Genomic DNA, 13,040 nt, shown 5'->3' with positions numbered 1-13,040 from the left:
ATATAAATACTTAAATATGTCTAATGGAAAAATATATAACAAAGAGATTCGAAAGTTTTTATTATGCACATGCATGAAATACTGCACTGTAAGTACATACAAACATATACATATTTATGTGCCAAAAAATTAAATATTTGAAATGCTTTAGTAATCGAATAATTAAGTTTTGGTTAACTTTCTAGTTAAAAAGCTATGCAAATTGTTTTCGCCGCATATCCTTTATGCAAGTGTTTTTATTTTTTCATATTAAAACTATGCCCAATTTTTAGCTCTCCACAGCAAAACATGAATATGATTATCCATATCACGAAATGACGAACGCGCATCTCGTCCTTGCGCATTCGCGCCATCCGCTGTGTCCATATATCGCGATATCAGAGAACGATAGCGCCGACCAATTGTAGCAATTAATGGGAAATTCGGATGGGGCACTGCAACAATACTTTTTATCTGGAAAAATTTTAAAATAATTTAAGTAAATCTACTCAATAATTTATGTGAGAAATTAATTCAGTAATAAGGTGTAGGTTAGTACTGCAAGCTACCTCATTTTCATATGGGCGAAAAACAGTTATCGGCCGCAGCGTATTTATTTCGGTAATAATCAAACATCCCCAAGTCGTACCTATATACAACTCATTGCCATGTGAAGCCAACGCAGAAATTTGACACTTAATCAAGCTCAGGTGCTCATCTATAGCTATGCTCTTCAACGATTCCGAGCAAGGCAAGAGTTTGGAACAATCCAATTTGTTTTCGATTTGTTTCTTGCATACACTCCACTGATATACCATAAAACCAGGATAAAGGCAAGAAAATACAAAATCATCTGTCGCGCACATACGAGCCACCTTTACATCCTCAATAGCATTAGGTTCTTCACTGTGACATAGTGCTTGGTGACCACAAACACCCGTTTTGCTCAAAGGAAAAACGTTGATTTTTCCAGCCATTTCACCACACCAAAGTTCATATTTACTTAGAATATACAAAATAATTTTAGGATATGTTCTATAAATGAACGGGAAACGATTCCTTCTCAAAACTTAAACTTTACTTACTCGTCAATGACGACAGAACAGGCGCTATGTAGTATAAGACCGGAACAAATTTCCGTTAACACAAACGAACCCTCAGCAAATGCACAATTTGTTGGTATCTTTGTGGAGTCCACTAAAAATACACGTCCATTGTGCAAACCGACAGCGACGCGCTCAATGTTACGCAAATAGACTAGACTTATTACTGGCGATTTTATAGTTGGATCTAGCATGTACGAAAAGATGTATTCATAGTTTGTGGTGCTGTGAAGTATAAGTCCTTGTTATATATGGTGTTAACAAAATTTATATCACTTTTCACCATATACCTATAGGAGTGCAAATTCCCAGCCGCATCACCAATCCAGATACAATCATCAATTATGCAACAACAAAGCATATTTATTTTATTTTGACGCGTTGCGGAACACGATCGTGAGCTGATTGAGCTATTAATTAGCTCCGAACGTGAGGAATGATCCATTTGCAAACGATTCGTGCAAATTATGCTGCTGTCTTGTAGAAAATTGCCCGAAGGTAGAACATCCAATATATCGATACGTGAATTGTAGGCGGGAAACCAGAGTTCAAAACCAGCTGTTTCATCTATGATAAAATGAAAAATAACAAAAATGTTAGATTAAAGGAATTGGAGATTAGAGGAACTACGTACCCTCCGTTGTTGCTAGCGTGTTGAATACGCCGCATACCACTTTCTCACTGTGGGGCAAAGAAATTGCATCTAACAAATGTATGCACTCTGGCGCAGTGAGTATTGAAACAATTTGACTGGCTGATGGCCGTTTCTTCGGCAACTCATCCCAGCATAGAACCATAAGATCAAGACAATAAGTAGGAAATTGAGTTTCACGCTGTGTAAGGGGCGGGCGACTACCTTCGAGTATGCACTCTTTGATGGACTCGTGCCCTTCGAATGGTTGCCGTAGGCTAATGTTTTCATAGATGAACATACCAAATGAAAAGCAATCAACCTTTAGAATAAGAAAAATCAAAATAAGATGAAATCAAAAAATTTGATAATCATGTTGTAATCTAATAATAAATATCAACTAAACGTAGTAAAAATATATACTTTTTCAGTATACTCCTCTTCGCCATTGTAGCGTATTATTTCCGGAGCCATGAAGCCTTCAGTACCCCCAAAACCCTTAGAACCACTTGGCGCTGTATGACGGCTAATGCCATAGTCAGCAATCTTTATGTGTACGCAATTTCGTGGGGTGTCCTCACTATAAGTAGAAAATGTTTCGTGAGATTCGTTTTACCCTTTTTCCGCCTGGTGTGGCTTACCTATGCGGCTGTGGAAAATCCCAAACGAGCACATTTTCTGACTTTAAGTCGCGATAAATGATACGCCGCCTATGCAGATACTCGATGGCACGCGCCGCTTGTAATACCAATGTCTGAAAGGTATGGGGACCAATATGTGCACCGCTTCGCCGATACTGACGTAATATAGAATCAAGCCCACCAACTGGAGCAAGCTCTAACACTAAAGCTAGTGGTTTAATGCATATTCCCACCAGTGGTACGATATTTGGATGTTTTAAAGTAAGCAACACGGCTAACTCTTGTCGCGCAGTGCAATAGGCTTTGCAGGCATGCTGTAATGGATCGCGATCCCATTTGCCTAAAGCAACTTTGTAAGCCATCAATGCACTCTATACGGTACAAAAATATATATTAAATTATAAATTCAAGTCGTCACTTATATAAGTATTAATATAAATAGTCAGTAACTCACATCCTTGGCTCTGGGTCCTGGTGGCACAGGCTGCAGCATTTTCATAGCCACCGCTTTAAAGCTGCGCGCTGTTGTTATTTTACAAGTTGCTTTGAATACAAAGCCAAAAGCTCCTCGGCCCAACAGTGAACCTTTAATGATGCTTTCCGAATTGATGCTGAATCGATCGGGTATATCTGCAAATACCACATCAGGCGCCAACATAGCCATTTGCATTTCCAAGTGTACGGGGCAAACTATTTTTGTCTGGTTATACACGGAAAGTATGCACTCCTCAACCATCCAACAATAACAAATGTTTGTTATATCGTGTTGATTGTAGAGAGGATGGCCATCAACGGATGTATTCCGAGAAGAACAAGTCGAATCAGGTCCCACCCCTGAATCGGCATCCGAAAGGCATAGAGAATCCTTGATAAAATGATAAAATATATTACATTACATCTTTGCAAATTAAAATAAAAAAATTAAGCAAATTTTTTGGTTTCTAACAAACCAAATCAAACTTGAAAACTCACCTCCGATCTTCTCTCTCGCCGTAATACCGCATTCATATATGACGAAAACAAATTCGGGGCACCTTCATCGGCATTTTCACCATATTTTCCAACACGCCGACTGGCACTCTTACTTTTAGTGGCACCAACAGTACAAGCGCCACCATCTAAAGGACTACCACCACTATCAGCGGCATCCTTTGTTCCTCCAGAACAACCTAATATCAGTTTTTGCAAACATTTCGGACATAAAACTAAACGGGTGATTAAGAATCGCCCCTCTGACGTGTGGACAAATCGTGTACCTAATGCTGGATACCAATCTTCAAGCAACAAATCTATATGATCCACTGCAAGCGCTAGCAATTTCGAAATTACTGACATATTAGGTTCAAGCTGTGCAACAAATTCACGATCACCAGCAGATATTTCCTGGAATACGGCGATATTGATGAGTGGAAAATATATTTCCAATATACTGGAGGATGACAAATTTACATCACTCCACAAACCATCAAGCTTGAGTTTAAAACGATTTGCCGGATTTCGAAATGATTGCGTTGTATTAGTGGCCTGAAAGGGAACTTCCCATATTTTGAAAAGTAAGATTTTGCCAAAGTACAAAGAGACGCCAGTTTGCCATAAGTTCCATTGAGTACTCTGCTCTAAGTAATTGCGCAAGTCGAACTCCAAAGATTTCTATATTTAAAAATTTCATAGCTTTAAATTTTTTGTGTTCGCAATGAATTAATCCAACGGCATATGTGTAGTTTATGCATTATATATCATATGTATATTATATGTACTTTATATACTTATATACTCGTATACAGGGTGGTTCATACAGAGGTTTCTTCTTGAAAAAAAAAGAAATAAAATTCGCCTTAAAGACCCCGCAAAAAATATTTCAACGGGATCAAATCGCAGCTCCGAGGTGATCAATTGATAACACGATTACCATCAATAGCATGGCGCGCCATCCTGCACAAACAATTGATTATCATGCCTCTGTATCGCTCAGCGTTGTCGAATTGAGAATTTTCAAACAAAAATGGGCCGCCAGTTATGCCACGCGCATTGGCTTTTCGACCTTCACGAGCGGGTTTTCCCAATCCCCAGAAAAGGTAGTTTTGCTTCATAGCATAGCTACCGAGATGAAAATGTGCTTTGTCATAAAATATAATATAATTTTAACTTATTTTCATAAAAGCACTGTTTGGAAATAAATAAATGATGTTCAAATATAAAGCAATTCGTTGGGCTCCGCAGAGATATGATATTGACTTTCTGTGACGATTTCCAGCGTAAAAGGGATGTCACTGTCAAAATAACATATCATTACAAAAACACTATGAATCACCCTGTACATAAATATATATTATTATATTATTATTATATATTATTATTATATAATATTATTATACATATATATATTTGACCCCCCTTAAACTCTAACATAGCTTACATCATTAGCTGCACAATAAATTGATTTGAGAGCTTCGGTTATCTGTTCATCGGCCAGTAATCTTGTTAATATGCGAGACCAAAATCCAGACGGAAAATAAGTCATTAAGAGAATACGTCGTAGTCCTACATCGAGGCCGAATGTATCTTGTGAAGCATCCATCAGCGGCTTAAACGTAAAATTGTTCAAGTTGTTATCACTCGAACAACTTAAGTTGAAATTACGTGCGCGTGAGCGTTGAAAAACCTGTAGGTTTTTAAAAATAATTGAAGTGTTGCTTACTTTTATACACGCATGTATTTATTATGTGATAGTATGCACCTTAACAGTGGTACCCGCATTAGGCGTAGTACCTTCCCGAAGAGGTAACAGAGATGGTATTAGCAATGTCCGTGAATCCCAAGTTAATGCCACTTCAAATTTATTCAACAGACTCAATATATAGCTGAGGTAAAGCAAAAGAAATTCCAGATGAATATAGTCCGATTCTATTTTACTTTGCTTTTTCAAAGTTTCACTCACCTTCGATTACTATTATTCTGCGAATGAATGTTACGAAACAACAATCCGAGATCATCCAATTTCATAATGCCGGTACGGGCAAACGGATTGATCTCACGTACCGTCACCACATGCGCGAGCATATCGCACAACCATTGTGGATCCAAAAAGTAGTAATCACGCAGTGTTGCATCGTCGTAATGCAGAATTACACCGTTATCATGCAGAAACATTGTCGCTTGATTGAGTTCTGCCGTGTCCCGAAAGCTCTTGTAGTTATGTAAACGCATTTCTTCGGCAACAAGCTTCCGATATTCTTCCGCATCAAGGACAGGATCAACACTAGCGCTGCGTAAATTGCAAGAAATTACGTTGACAATATCTTCCAGTGCTATATAACTGGCGGGTATCTTTTGTAGCAGAAGTGGTTCTTTGGACCCAGGCGATCGCAACATAAAGGCAGTGTCGTAAATAATATTGGCCAACAAACGAATGTTGTGCAGAGTGCTATTAATAGAATAATCAATGTAACGACGAAAATTTTAAAATTTTTATTAATAAGCCTTTTACAAAGGATTTAGAAATATCAGTACGTATGTATTTACATATATGAGTATATGTCTTTCATTTGAACGGAATAAAAAAAGGTTAGGAAATCACGAGTAAAGTACATCCATGCTTCGTGGTTCTTCGCTTTGTTGTTCAGCGCGTAAACAAATGAAGAACATGACGAATTTTTTTTAACAAAAATTTCGGCTCTGACGCTATCTACCGGTTCAAACTAAACTCCACATCCATTCAGAGTATGACCATAATAGTGTCCTCAAATTTCATTGCAAAAATTTCACATACAAAATTTATGGAAAACACAGTTTGTCCGGAATTCCCTATTATTCGGGTATATTTTTTTAAATTTCATAAATATTTCCGAAATATTTTTCCTTGGCCTGAGGTAAGCACAATAAAAAAACCGTTTAAATCGGACGATCAGTTTTTGAGCGATGCGTGGTCTTACGCCCACAGCTTTGTTTTATATACTATCGGCAAATACCCGGCGTAGGTGAAATGGTTGAAGTGCCCGGCGTACTCTTCAAAAATTATAATGTATTCAATTTTATGTATGGCGTACTGAAACACTTAAACAAAACTTGGGTTCAACTCAGAAAAAAAAAACATTTACTACATACAGAGAACCCAACAAATATTTTGGTGTAGTGTTTTATCTTTGATTTGTATTGTCTCTAAAATCATTCAAGTTTTTAGATTGCAACCAAAAGTATATACACATATATTTTATAAATTTTTAATAAGTTAGTGCAATTTGTAACAATAAATAATTTTTTTTGCTAAATCCTTATAAAAATTTATTTAACTCCTGTTTTGAAAGCCAAAGCAAAAAAAAGCCAAATTTGCACACTTGCACTGGCAACACTTTAAATCCATTTATTTAGTAAGCATCGTTATTTCTAAAGAAGAACTTCCGAAATAAGCGAAATTGTTAAAAAAATGGTGGGATTGATGCAAGTTTAATTTGAAAGTTTTTTATCCCCGGATTCTCTTGACCGGCCAATCGATAATAGTGTAAACTTTTTTTCTTGATATTCCATTTTACAAATAATATTCTTATTCGTGGAAAACATCAAGACGCACACTACAAATAGCAGGAGGAACTCGGCCAAACATCCAATAAAGTGTATAACCGCCAATTATATAGGTTACATACGAGGTGTGTTAAAAAAATAAAGTGTTTTCGAAAACACAGAAAACATAATTCGTACGATTTTCACAGTGACTGAGTTCTACGTTACAGATCACGTTAAATCAAAGGCATTTCGTTCAAATAGTTTTGAACTAATACAATTCTAATTGCAACGTAAATGGAACATAATGAAGACCGCGTGTCGATAAAGGGTCAACGCATTCATATAATTTAAAATTCATTTTATTACCAATAAAGACAAGATCTAAAATTCGTAAGGATTCTTAGAAACTATTAACATTTTTCGGACACAATACAAAGCTTTCATCCATCGCTTCATACAGTACATCAGCGCTGAAACCGGAATGATGTTATACACATATGTATAACTTCTATATAATTTTGAATACAAAAATACGTTGTTGGAGAAATCTTCATTCAACTATGTGTGAGCCCATTTCAAAAAATTATTTTTATTTCGTTCTTAGGCCCAATAAATTTTTAAATGCTTGGGCTGAACTTCATCAAGAGCAGAGTTCTCTATTACGAATCTTTACATTCGTATACCGAATGTTCGTCTGTGTAACATTCCAATGCTCCCAATTTAAAATTAATTTTTTAATATTGATAATCTGCGCCCCATTCCTGATGAGTTTATAGCAGACCAAATTTTGTGCTTGCTTCAAAATATAAGCAACTATTACTAAATACCATTTTTCAATCAGGGGTATGAGAGATAGATGGCATAGCTTTATTAGCAGTGGTTTGGTCAGCAGCAACAACATTAACGAGCGACGGTTATGCTACCGTCATGATGATATACCAGAAAAACTAGTTGAATATTTTTAAGTATTCCGATTATCTTGATGATGAAAACGTAAAATGTAAAACGTGCAACAAAACTCCAAAAACAAGCCGACTGGAAACGCTCGGTTATATTTTCCATGCAGCGCAAAGGCACATAAGAAATGCTTCTAACAAAACATAACCACCGCTGCCTAAATAACAGATATGGAAGTATTCGCAAAGCAACAGAAGCGAAAGCAGCAGCGATAACGGTACACACATGAAACATTTCTCTAACAGTTCTCCGACCGACTATCAGTTCTTTGCTTCTCCTCCGACCACAGAAAGCACTTAAATTTTTTCTTTTGCTATTGCTCTTTGCTACAAGCAAAAGTAGCTAGAAGTCGGAGCAAAGCAGTTACTACCGCTTTTTGCGCTACTGACTCATCTGTTCAAGTAAAGAGAAGTAGCGACAGCAAAGCAATACTTTCGTGAATATTGCTGCTACAAAGTAGTTAATGCAAACACTGTTTAAAGAGTGAAGATTACGAAAAAATCAAGTAAAAAGGCCCAAATTTGGTAGAGGCCGAACTTTATACCCCCGCGCAGATTTTATTAAAAGTTTATTTGATTTTTTGGTTAATTTTTGGAATCAAACAAACTCATATATAGCTTGAGGAGTTATAGCTTGAAATATAAGACGAATGAAACACATAAAAAGTGGGATTTATGCCGACATAAATATTATATAGAAAAACTTTATTAAGTCGTTATTGAGATGTCTGCATTTACTCAAAACTGGCCGTGGTCCCGCCCCATTTTTAAAATTTTGCTTACGTCGTATTTCTTTACTTCCATCATTTGTACGAAATTGAGTTATTTTACATAATTTATAACGAAGATATCACGTTATATGCGAGGTGGGCGCTCATTTATGCAAAGACATGTGACATCCAGAGCATTCTTAAATTATGGAGGGAACACTTCTGGAACCTATTAAATAGTGACAGCTGCGCATGTCACATAGAATGTGAAGATCCCGATACCCCAATCGTTCACGACGGAATTGTCGTTCCGTTACCCGACCATAACGAGGTGAGAATAGCGATAACACGTCTAAAGAACAAAAAAGCCGCGGGCGCCAAAGGACTGCCGGCTGAGCTATTCAAACATGGTGGCGAGGAGCTGGTAAGGTGCATGCATCCGCTTCTATGCAAAATATGGTCGGATGAAAGCATGCCTGCCGATTGGAATTTAAGTGTGCTCTGCCCAATCCATAAGAAGGGCGATCCTGCAATCTGTGCCAATTACCGCGGGATTAGTCTTCTTAATATCGCCTATAAGGTTCTAGCGAGCGTATTGTGTGAAAGGCTGAAGCCCACCGCCAACCAACTGCTTGGACCTTATCAGTGTGGCTTTAGACCTGGAAAGTCTACCACCGACCAAATATTCACAATACGCCAAATCTTGGAAAATACCCATGAAAGGAGAATCGACACACACCATCTTTTCGTCGACTTCAAAGCTGCATTCGACAGTACGAAAAGGAGTTTCCTGTATGCCACGATGTCTGAATTTGGTATCCCCGCAAAACTAATACGGTTATGCAAGATGACGTTGCTCAACACCAGCAGCGCCGTCAGAATTGGGAAGGACCTCTCCGAGCCGTTTGATACCAAACGAGGTTTCAGACAGGGTAACTCGCTGTCATGTGACTTAGGGTTAAAGGACTTATACCCAAGTACAGGTGTGGCCAGTAGCTACTTTGGAGTGATGTAGCTCCTAAATCGCTATAGATATTGACTTGAAATTTTTGATCTAGGAAAACGAAGTAAATATACGTCGATTGGTGTCTTATTTGTCATGCTAGGTCCATGCATTGATGAGATATAAGCTTTCAAAGTTGACACCTACGACTTCTTAAACCCGGGTACAGGTGTGGCCAGTAGCTTTTTTTCTCGTTTTTTCTCATTTTTTGAAGGAAAAACATTTTTATTTATTATTTTCTTTATAAAATATTATTTTATTGATTATTTCTTATAACTAAATATGCAAACAAATTTAAATTATTCAATTGTCTTCATTATTTTCACAATTATTACATGTAAATGTATTTGAAGAATGCTGTATGCATATTGGGCGCTGACATATTCTGCACATGTTACGCGTTCGTCTTCTGTGTTGGTCATGGATGTCCAACCTGCTGTTTCTTTGGTTTTGCACCAGCAGCTGCAGACGTTGATGGCCTATTGTCAGCACTTCCTTGCAAGGCCGTACTTATGAAACTCGCGACTGCAATTTTTGTGTTGAAGTTCCGCATCACTTGCTGATTCACCGACCGCTCTTCAATTATGGGCATAGACAGTTCCTTGGGGAGCTGGCGAAGAAATCTCTTACGCTTCACATTGGTGCATCTGATGTTGGGATTATTCTCATAATATATGATGTACGCTGCCAATGCCGTCAAATCAATCATTGAAGAATAGGGACAACGGCCAACGCTTTGTCATCCTTTGGCAAGTATATTCTCCAAGCAATTGGTCCATCACGTCCACTCCTCCTTTTGTCTTGTTATAAAACTCGATCATTTCTGGTTTGCCGCTTTCGCCAATGTGATCATCGTCATGCATTGATGATAGTAATATAACTGCCTTGTTTTTTTCGGCACATAGGAGCATATGGATATGTTGGGCCTAAAACCGAATGTACTTGACCTCTCTGCACGATCTTTGTGTGCCAACATCTCCTTTGGTATGCAGGGTTTATTTTTCCGCAGAGTTCCAACTGCCGTCAAATTCATGGATGACAAGCTTTCCAGTAGATTTAGGGATGCAAAAAAATTGTCCATCGTTATATTTCGGCCGGTTCCATGAAAGCGGCTTACTAAATCCTTCACCACGCGTTCACCCTGGTTAGTTTCCCGTCCCGTAGGTGCTTGGCCAGTATATATTTGTCCATACAGTGGATATGCGTTTTTGGCATCACATACCCACCACACTTTGATGCCATATTTTGCCGGTTTCGATGGGATGTATTGCGTGAAACGGGTGCGGCCACTATATGGAAAGAGCTGCTCGTCTACCGTTAGATATTCATTTGGCTTATATGACTGCTCAAAGTTGTAGTTCATCATGGTCCACAGCTCGGATATTGGTGCAGCTTTGTCAGTTACCAAACGTTGTGCCCGTGTGTTGCCATCGTCAAACCTTATAAACCGCAGTATGGTCTGAAAGCGGTTAATGCCCATTGACGCACGATATAATGGACAATTTTTCACCGACCAGAAGTCCGGCGCACATTCGGCATTGCTGCGGTTAGCGACAGTCATAATAAGCACTCCAATGAACGCATACATTTCGCTCAAAGTAACCTTCTTCCATGCATTTGGTTCCGCCTCTGGATGTTTTGCGTTGAATTCCGCATATGTAGCTTCTGCTTTTTTGTTGGTGCAGCGTACTATAATATCCACCATTTCCGGAGTCATAAAACATTTATATGTATTGACTATTGACATCAAAGTAGTTGATCTTGCGGGCCCACTTCGCTGTCGCAAAATATTTTGTTGCCTAGTTTGGCGTGCATGTCGTGGCTGTGAGCTCCATATGGTACCTTCACGTGCTACGAATTCAGCTGCACGCAAATTAATCTCCTCAGAATCATCTGCAGCATCGGATTCATTGTCAGATTCTTCGTAATCAGCCTCATCTACCTGGGCATTGTCAATTGTGTAATCAGGGTCTTCTACATCCGATTCAACCACGCCATCTGCTACTGCTACTTGTTCGCTTTCATCCCCTTCAGGGTCGGAAAATTCAAATAATTCATCATCTGAGATTTCGTCAAACAGGTTTTGTATGTACTGCTCTTTTTCAGCGTCAGATAATCTATATGAAAATAATTAATTTTTATTCCATTTATAAAATTATATTTGAGCTATTTGTATTTACCTCATACCTATATTGATTCGAAGACAAATATTCCATGTTCCTTCTGCTATCCATGTTGTAATATTTTAAATTTTTTCTGACTTGTTATTTTCACAAATATAAATCAACTTCACACTTCAAAAGAACGCTTTACAATGCATATAAACTCGCAAAACTGCCGTTTATATAGCTGCAACCCTTAAGTTTCTGGAAGCATTTCTTACCTGCCAGGATTATATCAAATGTTGTTTGTCAGCAAATTCTAGCAAGGGTACAATATAATGTCTTCTTCTAAATAATTAGGAGTGCGCGAAAAAGGTTGTATTCTAAAAATTCTAACAACAATAGAAATTATTGACTTCTTAGAAATAACTTAGAATGCGCGCAATTCTTAGAAGCAGGCTACAAATATATGTTTATAACTACTTAAAATGTTCGTAAGACAGTCAGCTACAACATTGCATTAAAAAAAATGACTTGTTTCTCAGAAAAAATGAGAAAAAACGGGTAAAACAGGCTACTGGCCACACCTGTACCCGGGTATAAGAAGTCGTAGTAAAAGTTGGGTATAAGTCCTAGGGTTAACCTGATGTTGGAGAGGATCGTGCGAGTCGCAGAACTTAATCGCTCAGGCACAATTTTTTGTAAGAACGTACAATTGTTGGCGTTGGCCGATGATGTCGATATCAACCCCGCTGTTAGTTCTGGCTTCTCCAAACTGGATAAAGAGGCAAAGCGAATGGGTCTGCTGGTGAACGAGGACAAAACGAAGTATCTCCTGTCATCAAACCAACAGTCGGCGCACTCGCGTATCGGCACCCACGTCACTGTTGATAGTTATGATTTTGACGTTGTAAAGGACTTCGTATACTTAGGAACCAACAAGTGCTACTTTGGACCAAGTAGGCAATTGAGTAGTAAAGTCCTCTCTCGACGAACAAAACTAACACTCTACAAGACGCTCATCATGCCCGTCCTAACGTATGGCGCAGAAGCGTGGACGATGACAACATCCGATGAAGTGACGCTTGGAGTGTTTGAGAAAAAGATTCTGCGTAAGATTTTTGGACCTTTACACGTTGGCAACGGCGAATATCGCAGGCGATGGAACGATGAGCAGTATGAGCTTTACAACGACATAGACATAGCGCAGCGAATAAAGATCCAGCAGCTACGTTGGCTGGGTCATGTCGTCCGAATGGATACAAAAGTATTCGATGCGGTACCAGCTGGTGGTAGTAGAGGAAGAGGAAGACCTCCTCTGCGTTGGAAGGATCAGGTGGAGAAGGACTTGGCTTCACTTGGTGTGCAATTGGCGCCGGTTAGCACGAGAAAGAAACGACTGGCTCGCTTTGTTA

The 13,040-nt window shown here is 38.5% G+C and overlaps 1 protein-coding gene across 5 annotated transcripts in view; it reads right to left on the bottom strand.

Annotated features, from left to right (window-relative positions):
• Positions 1 to 2: 2 nt before the first annotated feature.
• LOC128856122 (leucine-rich repeat serine/threonine-protein kinase 1) overlaps positions 3 to 13,040 on the bottom strand; it is a 43,076-nt gene continuing 30,038 nt past the window's right edge. For all 5 annotated transcript variants that reach the window (XM_054091526.1, XM_054091524.1, XM_054091523.1 and 2 more), the window contains 12 exons: positions 5,293 to 5,778; positions 5,092 to 5,215; positions 4,771 to 5,016; positions 3,327 to 4,004; positions 2,809 to 3,219; positions 2,355 to 2,725; positions 2,137 to 2,293; positions 1,717 to 2,035; positions 1,373 to 1,649; positions 1,065 to 1,307; positions 549 to 981; positions 3 to 453 (listed from right to left, as the gene is read on the bottom strand). In XM_054091526.1, coding sequence (XP_053947501.1) covers positions 256 to 453; positions 549 to 981; positions 1,065 to 1,307; positions 1,373 to 1,649; positions 1,717 to 2,035; positions 2,137 to 2,293; positions 2,355 to 2,725; positions 2,809 to 3,219; positions 3,327 to 4,004; positions 4,771 to 5,016; positions 5,092 to 5,215; positions 5,293 to 5,778 — 3,943 coding nt within the window. In that variant the 3' untranslated portion in view covers positions 3 to 255. The remainder of the gene's footprint in view (positions 454 to 548; positions 982 to 1,064; positions 1,308 to 1,372; positions 1,650 to 1,716; positions 2,036 to 2,136; positions 2,294 to 2,354; positions 2,726 to 2,808; positions 3,220 to 3,326; positions 4,005 to 4,770; positions 5,017 to 5,091; positions 5,216 to 5,292; positions 5,779 to 13,040) is intronic.

The sequence above is a fragment of the Anastrepha ludens genome, chromosome 2 (genome assembly GCF_028408465.1).
Source record: "Anastrepha ludens isolate Willacy chromosome 2, idAnaLude1.1, whole genome shotgun sequence".
Classification (NCBI taxonomy): Eukaryota; Metazoa; Arthropoda; class Insecta; order Diptera; family Tephritidae; genus Anastrepha; species Anastrepha ludens.
This window is presented reverse-complemented; position numbering and strand designations above follow the sequence as displayed.